Raw genomic sequence first — 9798 nt, forward strand, 5'->3', positions numbered from 1 at the left:
TATAATCATATCATATATACGAGAATCTTTTAACGTGTGTGCGGCATATATGATTTTTATAACTCATTAGATTGTGATATTTGTCACGATTAATTATCTTGCCATACGTTAATAATAATATAATAATTTAAATGATCCTTCAAGGATCTTCACTCTCTCTGTGATTTTCACATATATATATATATATATCACTATCAAGTGATCCATATAAATATGCACTCACAACATCTATAAAGTATATATGTAGATTTCTAGATGTCGTTAGGTTCATAAAGTACCTGAATGTGATTGCATCCATGACCGGAGAATATGTTTCTTCATAATCTATTCCCAGTATATAAGAAAAATCTTGTGCCACAAGTCAGGCTTTATATTTTGTGACTTCGTTTTTCTCATTTCTCTTTCTCACAAATATCCATTTGCACCCAACTGGTATTACATCTTCAGGTGTAATGACTATTGATCCAAAGATATTTCTTTTATTCAGAGGGAATAATTTATTTCTCATAGCCATTTGCCATTTCCTCCATTCAGGTTTTTTATGGCACTCTGACACGGACCTAGGGTCTGGATCATCATTTTCATTATTAATTTCTTCAGATACCAAAAAAAATATTTTATATGTAACATCTATCTTACTTCTAGCCCATAATTTCCTAGTTTGGGCAAAGTTGTTTTGGAAATCTCATATTTTTCAGTATTATGTTCATCTTCTGGACGAACTTCTTTATTTGGTTCTTCAGGAACCCTCTCATATATGTTTTTTGGACATATATCTCTATGTGGTTCTTCTGGAACCTTTTCACAAATGTCTTCTGGACATTTTTTTTATTTGGTTCTTCTAGAACATTGTCTCCCAAATTCTTTCTCTTTTCGGGATTCTTATCTTTCGACCTCATCGACCTCCCGCGCTTTGATTGAACATGCGGTTCATTTGCTTTATTTTCATCAATAGCTTGTTCCAGAACATTTAATTTTGATGGAGCATTAACAGCCTGGATATATGACTTCGTCACCCTTTTTGTATTTGTGAATGCATCAGATAATTGGTTTGCCAAAATTTGCAAATGTATAATTTTCTGAACTTCTACCTCACATTGATGGGTGGAAGATCAAGATAAACCAAACTTTGTGTACACCATATGATATCTTTTGATGATTCTCTCAATCCTCCCCCTAACGCAGGAAATTCATTTTCATCAAAGTGGCAATCGGCAAAACGTGCCGTAAACATATCTCCAGTTACTGGTTCAAGATATCTGATTACACTTAGTGATGTATAGCCAATATATATTCTCAATCTCCTTTGCGGTCCTATTTTTTTCTTTGTGGAGGGGCTATTAGAACATAAACCGCACATCCAAAAACACGGAGATGGGATATATTTTGCTATTTGTCGAGGTCAACTGTATTGGGGAATACTCATTATATGCACTTAGTTTCATCTAGACCAATGCTCCAGCATGCAATATGGCATGTCTTGAGACAATAATTGGGAGCTTTGTTCAAAATATTAATGGTCGTGCAATCAACTGCAACCGTTTAATCAAAGATTCAGCATGTCATTTTGTGTATGAACATGCGGAATCGGATGCTCATCATCGATTCCTAATGACATACAATAGTCATTAAAGGGCGTTGAAGTGAATTCACCAGTGTTGTCAAGCCTGACTTTCTTTATGGCATAATCATCGAATTCTGCTCTCAACCTGATTATTTGGGCAATGAATCTTATGAAATCCATATTTCTTGTGGTCAATAGACACATATATGACCATCTACTGAATGCGTCAATTGATATCATAAAATATCTAAATAGTCCGCACGGTGGGTGAATTGGTCCACATATATCACCATGTATTCTTTCAAAGAATACAGAATATTCATTCCCAAATTTGGCTGGCGAGGGCCTGATTATGAGATTTCCTTGTGAACATGCCATACTGAAAACTCTCCCGATTGAAAAATCTTCTAATTTGAAAGAATACAGAATATTCATTCCCAAATCGTGTCAACCCACTCAGTAAGCTTCGTAATTTGTAGGAAGAATTGATTGTTCACAGTATGACCAGTGACAATGCAAAAGTCGCTGTAATGAGAGCAATTGGTAATTGATAACAATGAAAGTTTAAGGATAAATTGCTTTGCATACAATATAACTTACATGTTTCTTTCACACGATAATAACTCCTGGAATGCCTTGAACTGGTCTTGTTCCACTGTTTCGAGTGGTTTGTACGCAGCTTTCGATCTGGATACAAATAGAGCTTTCACCTTTGAATCTGCGGTGTAAATATCTCGAAACTTTTCCGACCGTATGCGTGCGCGTTTTCCTCTACCTCTTCCTCCTCTTCCTGTTCCTCTACCTCTTCCTCCTCTTCCTGTTCCTCTACCTCTTCCTCCTCTTCCTGTTCCTCTACTTTTTCTCTTTACACCAGACGATCCCTCCACTTCTTGTGGGGGTTTTGGAGTACAAGGGGTCTTCTGCGAAGCATCACTTGCATCCTTAGGTGCAGTATGGTAATCTTTCCCCGCATTTGAGTCCTCCTCCTTAGCCACAGCCTACAAACCACCGTAACAATAAAGCGTATAACATATCAATCGTATACCTAGCGTATACCTAAAGAGTACTGTATACACATGCATATTATATGAACAAATTTAATGTCTGACCTGTGCATCCTGTGTATCTGTTTGCGCTTCATTTTTCTTATATGCGTAGCTCAATGGGTGAGCAGTCTGAGGTTTGTAGACTAATAAGGTGCCGGAAACCAAATTTGTTCAACCACCATCCACCTGAATAAGTCATAAAAAAATAGCATAGTACACACCCGTTATGAAACTTAATAGAGTCAGCTGCTGACTAAACAATTAGCTCACCTTGTTGAGGTCAGAAGGTGGATCTTCATCCGGATTGACGAAGTAAGGAGGTGGACGAGTTGTTCCTGAATTGGCTTGTTCAGGTTCAGGGGTCTTCGTCGGAGCTTCTAGAGTCTTCAAGTACGCATGGTCCCTGGGAGAATAATGGTCCCCGCCGTAGTAAGTAGAGGTCCCTTCTTCATCATCTCTTTCTTTCTGGTGTACACCATCTTGGGGGTGTACACCATCATCATGGCGTACGCTAGACTGTGCACCATCATCACCTCCTTCTTCACCTCCATCTTCGGCTTTGTCTTCATCTTCATCCTGTTTTTGACCACCTTTTTTTGGATTCTGTCATTCGTCATCCTGTTCCCCATCGTCTTTTGACTGGTGTACATCGTCATCTTCTTCAACCTGTTGGTATACACCCAATCTCTTGTCCAACTCTGTCTTAATCTTACGAAGGAGCAATTCATTCTGACTTAGTATCCATCTTTTAAGATCTTCAATTTGTCCACTTTCAGGGGTTTCATCTTCCGATAGATTAGAAGAGTTCTTGCCCCTGCCTCTTTTCCTCTGCATCTTACGTTTTTCAGTTTGATGAGTTTTCAGTTTCTTCTTCGGTCGGGTGGATGGCTCAGGTTCCTGTTCTATTGCTAACCTCGTCCTCTGCATCACTAAGATCTACGATAGGTGCTGGTGCCACTGCAAAATCCGAAGGTGTGAATTTGTACCCCTCGGCCATGAGTTCCTGCATGAAATCTCCCCAACGCAATTCATTATGTTCGTCATTGTCAGCATCATCCACTACCATCTGTTTCACAGACAACTAAGACAAAAAAACAATTGCAAAATTACCAACCAAAATCACAGAGTACTTATCTTATAATACAAGTACTACAAAATAAGACTACAAATAGTACTAAATATAATACTACAAATAATTTACCAGAGGGTCGGATTCCACGGCAAGTATGTCCCCAAGATGCAATAGTGTGATAACGTTTTGACAACCTTCGGGATCTTCAACGAAAGTCTTCAAGTTATCAGGTTGAGGAATCTTGGAAACCAACATTGGTATAGATTGGAGGGCCATGAGTTGTAGTGATAGAGGGAATCCATAGCATGCACTGATTTTCTGTTTAAGTTGACGACGCAATCGTGTTAAAAGATTCTCCCTTTTCTCGGCATCCGTGATTGTCTTCGGAGCTTGAAAACGAGATACTGTTTTGTTAAAGGATACCCTCCCCCATGGATACAGCATGAACCTATCCAAGTCACTCAGCATCTCAACGTATTTCTCGGTGAGGGCCAGATTTTTGCTATTGCAAAACAGAACACCGTCGACAAGAACGATTAAGGCCAATGGAAGCCGTTTCCATTGGGGTAGATCCGGGTCCTTTAGCATTTCAAGCACATCAAACACGTTCATAGCGGTCGTTATTCCGAACAGGTCTTTCCAGATTCTTGTCTTTCCGACATCTTCTTCTTCTGTGTTATCAGGTTCAGGATTGCAATTCAATCCAGTGATTTCCTTAAACTCCCGTATCGAATATCTCAGAGGCTGTCCACCAAAGAGGAACCAAATCTCGTGTTTCTTCGTGGTCACAAGTTGTCGTGATAGAAGGGCATGGACTAGTTTGGCGCTGTTGCAAGATGTTGCAACAAGTAGATGAAATAACTTCCCAAACTGGGAATGAAGTAGCTTCTCAAGATCTTCAGTACCCTTTAACGCCTCGACAAGGAGGCCAATGACATTGGCCTTTGAATATATGTTCAACCGAGCACCAACGGGGTAGCAACCATCGCCGAGGACCCTTTTTGGTAGTTTTTCCGAAAGGTTAATTGAAGCTTCTCCATCTTCCATGCCTGTATTTGAAGCTTCTCCGTCTTCCATTCCTGTATTTGAACCAAAACAACAAATCCAAAATGCAGGAAAAATATAATATTCTGGATAAACAGTTAAATGCAAACCAGGGGAAAATTTTGAGGGAAAGGAGTTCGAAGGAGTTCAAAAGAGAGAACAGAGATCTGGAAAAACTACCCTATTCGTATGCTCTCATATATAAACTTCTGTAACTGTTTCTAGATGATATAAGAGTAATCCAACCGTTTGAATTCAATATATAGACATAAGTACTAGAGTTCATAACCGCTAATACATAAATCAGGCCAATCAGGCGCCCCGTTTCAATCTTAATTTGAGTTACAAACCGCCAGTACAGTTCAGACAGGGTCGAAGTTCATAAAAGTAACTTGCTTTTAAAATTTTGAGCAGGCCATTCTAGAAGAAGAGGAGCGAATTATACTTTGGAGCTACACCGCCGGCGTGGATTGAGACGACTCGCATGAATGGGATGTTCAACCCGCTCACTCCGTCGCGGTGGCATGGGCGGTATGGGCGACTGCTCCGTCGGAGCTGTCTTCGAGTTACTCCGAAGCACTCGCCTCGACACCGGAGGCACGGTGTTGTTGCGCCTTAACAATTTTTTTACTCTCCGCACCATTACAACGGTCAATCGGAGGGCTAATCGGAGATGGATTGCCGGAGATGCTAGATGGACTACATCCAGATGTGGATCCCAAATTTTATTTTTAATTTAAATGTTGGGGTGTCGATAGATTATACATTTGGTTTTACTTCGGTTTACGATATTGGACTTTGGTTTATAATTTTGTGTAATCGGTTTACCAAATCAGATTTTACCAGAAATTTTTAGTTATTTTACTTCGATAATGGCAATTTTGAAAATAAAAAATTGCTTTAGGGCCCTTGCGGGAAGACAAACAGTAAAAACAGCTATATCCTTCCTTGGTTTTGAAAACATCCTATTCCTCTAATTTAAAACTTAAAAACTACCCATACAACAATTTTCTCTTTGTTTTTAGGTTTAGGGAGATAGAGATCTATCTTTTGAACCCTTTTTATTTCTCTTTCAATACTGATTTCCTTACACGTTTTCTATACAATGATTTTGCCTTCTTTAATCATGTCTGAGTAGTTTACTTGTTGGGTTTAAGGGAATTTTTGATTGGGATCTATATGTTCTATGAGGATTGTATGAGCTATTAAGCCGAATCCTATAACTTTTTCTTCTAAACTTATTTTTAATACATGAAAGTAGCGTCATGAATTATAATCTGATTTAAGTACTGAGTGTTGCGAGAGTTTTTATTATCTGCCTGATATAGTTTGAGAAGAGAAATTCTGCCATAGGAGATGAAAGCTACCTATGGGTGAGTTTTGAATGTAGACGAGTCTTGTATAAGCTATTGCGTGCACCTGTTACCGGGACCAGAGACGAAAGCTACTGGTCAGGGTCGTGGGTGGCAGTTGGTTATGATCACGAGAGTAAAATAATCATACATCTGTGCTCGAGTTCTAAAAGTTTTAGCTATGATATTTCTATTTACTTTTTAGCATGTTTTGAATCGATTATACCACAGAGATATTTCCAAACAAACCAGCGTTTTTTTTATAAGTTCTTACATTGATTTTCTCTTTATTTACCTTAGGTTTTTTTTTTTAGTTTTTTAATCGATTTTCTTAAGCACTTTTTCCTTTTCTCGTTTAATTTAGGATTTACCTTTTTTTAGTAACATCAAAACCCGTATAAAAATCAATTATGTTTAGACTTCCTTATTCAATCTTTTTCAAAAAAATTTTGCAGAAAATATCCTCATTCCATATAGATTCAATTCCTAAATACTACAATTGATTAATTGTGCACTTGCGGATTTCATTTGTTTCTATCTAGGTTAAAATTTGCTCACATCCCACAGATCACATCACCGAACCGAGATCCGAACACATATCTGAAATATCTCAAAAATTTTAAAACCCATTTATTCTTATATAAAAATATCTCTGTTGTTCTTCAATTTTTTTCTTATTGTCGACATAAATATTTAAGAAGTCTAAATAAAAAATTTTGAATCCCTAAATCAATAAAACATGTGAACTTGATAGAAGTGTTTTGGCTGATTTTGGTTTTCTTGAAATAAAATTTTCTTGTTTATTGTTTTCTTCTTTGATTTTCAGGTTTTTTGGATATTGTGAATACATTTAGATATTTTAGATCCAGATCCAAACTATATTCAAAAAAGATAATTTTTTAATGTTTAAGGAGATGTGAAGAGTAAAGAAATGTTTATTTTTTTCTCTGTCTATTGATTCGAATATCTGAATCGTTCTAAAAATCTTGGCTGTCGACTAAAAACCTTTTAGAAATTCTAAAACGTCAAAAGAAAAAATAGATTTTAATTTTAAAATTTTAAATACCATCCAGCAAAATATTATTACTGTAAAAGAATTCTAGAAACAGTTATTTTCAAAAGGTATTTCTTTAAACGAAAAGCTAATTTTTTCCCTTAAAAAAAGATACAACTTTTTGGAGTTTTTCCCAGTCGAAAGTGTGATGAAGCTGTGGAAAACGACGAAGACGAACGCGAAAGCCACAAACTCAGCCCATTCCCACCGTTCAAACTCACACTCACACACACACTCTCACAACAATCTCTCTTCACAAATCCCAAAACATTTCGAAAATGCTCCTTCCCAAAACCCTAACGCTTCTCGTCTCCTCCGTCGCGATTCTAACCATCGCCGGCGGTTTCCATAGCGCCGTCGCGTTCGGCGGAAACGGAGGAGGTAACACAAACAATGTCTACTCTCCTTGCTCCGACACGAGGATCCAGAGATCTGACGGATTCACATTCGGAATCGCCTTCTCTTCGCGTCCGTCTTTCTTCCTCAACCAGACGGTTCTCTCTCCCTGCGACCGTCGACTTAGCCTCGCCGCCATGAACTCTCAGCTCTCTGTCTTCCGTCCAAAGATCGACGAGATCTCACTACTCTCTATCAACACCTCCGCTTTCTTCCCGGTAAATTTGATTTCCGAAAATGTTCAAAAACAAAAGTCTGATTTCGGTCAAATCTGGTCATTTTTTTATTTGCTAATTAAACTAATTTTGGATTAGATTAATCAAATTATGAAATATCTATTGAAAAACTCTTCAGAGTTTTCGATTTGGTTGACTTTGGCTTCTTGACTCTGACTACACTCACTACACTAATTAGATTGCTTCATGTAGATAAGTATCAGATTGAATTGATAAGAATCAGATTTGTTTGTTTTTTCTGGGATCAAAAGTTAGTCATGAATCTTTCTAATTTAGGTAAGAAAACTAACAGTTACAATCTTAAATCATTACGAAAATGGAATTGACTAGTACTATACATTACTTGAAGTGGTTAGTGAAATCCAAAGTTAGATTATCCAATTCTGAGTAGGAGGAATATATGAGTGGATTTGATTGACTTTGGCTTCTTGAATATTCCATTTTGTTGACCTTACCTGACTACACTAGTAACTAGATTGCTTCATGTCTAGTAATGATAATTCTTTAGTGTAAATATCAGGTTGAATAGAAAAGTGTCATCACATTTGGTTTTATATGTCCACAAATTTATCGTTAGGTGAGAAAATTACAGGGTCAATGTTAAATTATAATGCAAATGAGCTTACAAGTACTACTTGAATTGATTAGTGATGTCCAAAGTTCATTTTTCCGAGTAAGATTGATGAAGAAAACCAGAATCTTATAATCCGTTCAGAGTGTAGATAAGGAAAATGCATATATATATATATATATATATATATATATATGAGTTGATTTTGGCTTATTCAAGAGTGAAAGTTGACATTACACGAATACACTAATTAGATTGCTTCACGTATATTAATGATAATTCTGCAGTTTAAAATATCAGTTTTGTATAGATAAGTACCAGATTTGGTTTTATGTGAATCACAAATCAAACGATGATCATAGTATACTTGAATTGGTTATTGATGTCCAAAGTTTGATTTTTTAATACAGATTAGTGAAGAAAAATCAGAACGTTTCTTTATGTGACCATGCTAAATATGTTGCATAATCTATTCAGGACAACTATGGTGGATATATGGTTGCATTTGCTGGTCGGAAATACGCGGCGAGGTCTCCTCCGGCTTTTATAGCTAACACAACCTTCACCGTAACCAGTTTTACTTTGGTAATAAAGTCTTTTAAAAGAATCTGATCATGTAGAATTCACTCAAGAGCTATAATTTATGTGTGATGTTACGTTTTAAAAGGTGATGGAGTTTCAGAAAGGTAGGCTTCAGAACCTATACTGGAAGAGAGATGGGTGTGCGTCGTGCAAAGGGAATTCAAACTTTGTGTGTCTCAACAAGCAAGATTGTGCTATCAGAACGCCGAGCTGCAAAGGCCGTGGAGGTACAGTGGACTGTAGTCTCGGTATCCAGCTGGCGTTTTCCGGCACCGATAAACACTTGGCGGTTCTCAACTCGTGGTATGAAGTCGAGAACCTTAAGCAGTATTCTCTTTACGGTCTTTATTCAAACCTCAAGAGCTCGCTTACCAGTCAGTTCAACAATTTCTTCTGAAGCTTTTTCACAGTCTTGAAGAGGTTTAGTGTTTGTTTTGTAGCATGTAGTAGGTAACTTTCTTTTGGTGACTTATCTAATTAGTTCATGGAATGTAAGACCAAATTCGCAGAAATGGTTATGGTAGGAACCGGAATTTGAACCGGAACGTCTCTATTCCGGAATCTAACACCAAATCTGGTTTGTTTTAACTTATTTTATAACTGCTCAACTTTGATTTTGACATCTGTCACTTAAATATTAATTAATAAATTTTAAATCACTTAAAGAATATAAAAAATTTGTTTTATTAATTAATACTAGTATTTATATTAATGTTAAAAAAAATTTTATGTTATCCTATATATTAAATGAGAATGTAGTTTAATGAAAAAATCTGATTTATTTTAATTTGATTGGCTTAAAAAAGCTTCCTTGCTTATGTCAATGATAACGTTTATTTCACGTCAAATGTGACATGGCAAAGACGCGCTGATGTACAAAA

At 36.9% G+C, this 9798-nt stretch overlaps 2 protein-coding genes across 2 annotated transcripts; one reads left to right on the forward strand and one right to left on the reverse strand.

Moving 5' to 3' along the window:
- Nucleotides 1–1546: 1546 nt before the first annotated feature.
- LOC18021462 lies at nucleotides 1547–4759 on the reverse strand. The gene is made up of 6 exons (XM_024157625.1): nucleotides 3812–4759; nucleotides 3524–3691; nucleotides 3259–3438; nucleotides 2881–3186; nucleotides 2394–2562; nucleotides 1547–1608 (listed from the first exon to the last, which is right to left on the reverse strand). The coding sequence occupies exons 1-6, from the start codon at nucleotides 4757–4759 to the stop codon at nucleotides 1547–1549; spliced, it is 1833 nt and encodes a 610-aa protein (XP_024013393.1).
- Nucleotides 4760–7272: 2513 nt separating this feature from the next.
- On the forward strand, nucleotides 7273–9507 carry LOC18021463. Its single transcript, XM_006404445.2, has 3 exons — nucleotides 7273–7746; nucleotides 8813–8920; nucleotides 9003–9507. The coding sequence occupies exons 1-3, from the start codon at nucleotides 7411–7413 to the stop codon at nucleotides 9312–9314; spliced, it is 756 nt and encodes a 251-aa protein (XP_006404508.1). The 5' UTR covers nucleotides 7273–7410; the 3' UTR covers nucleotides 9315–9507.
- The last annotated feature ends 291 nt before the right edge of the window (nucleotides 9508–9798 follow it).

Source organism: Eutrema salsugineum, unplaced genomic scaffold (genome assembly GCF_000478725.1).
Source record: "Eutrema salsugineum unplaced genomic scaffold, Eutsalg1_0 scaffold_16, whole genome shotgun sequence".
In the NCBI taxonomy this organism is placed as follows: Eukaryota; Viridiplantae; Streptophyta; class Magnoliopsida; order Brassicales; family Brassicaceae; genus Eutrema; species Eutrema salsugineum.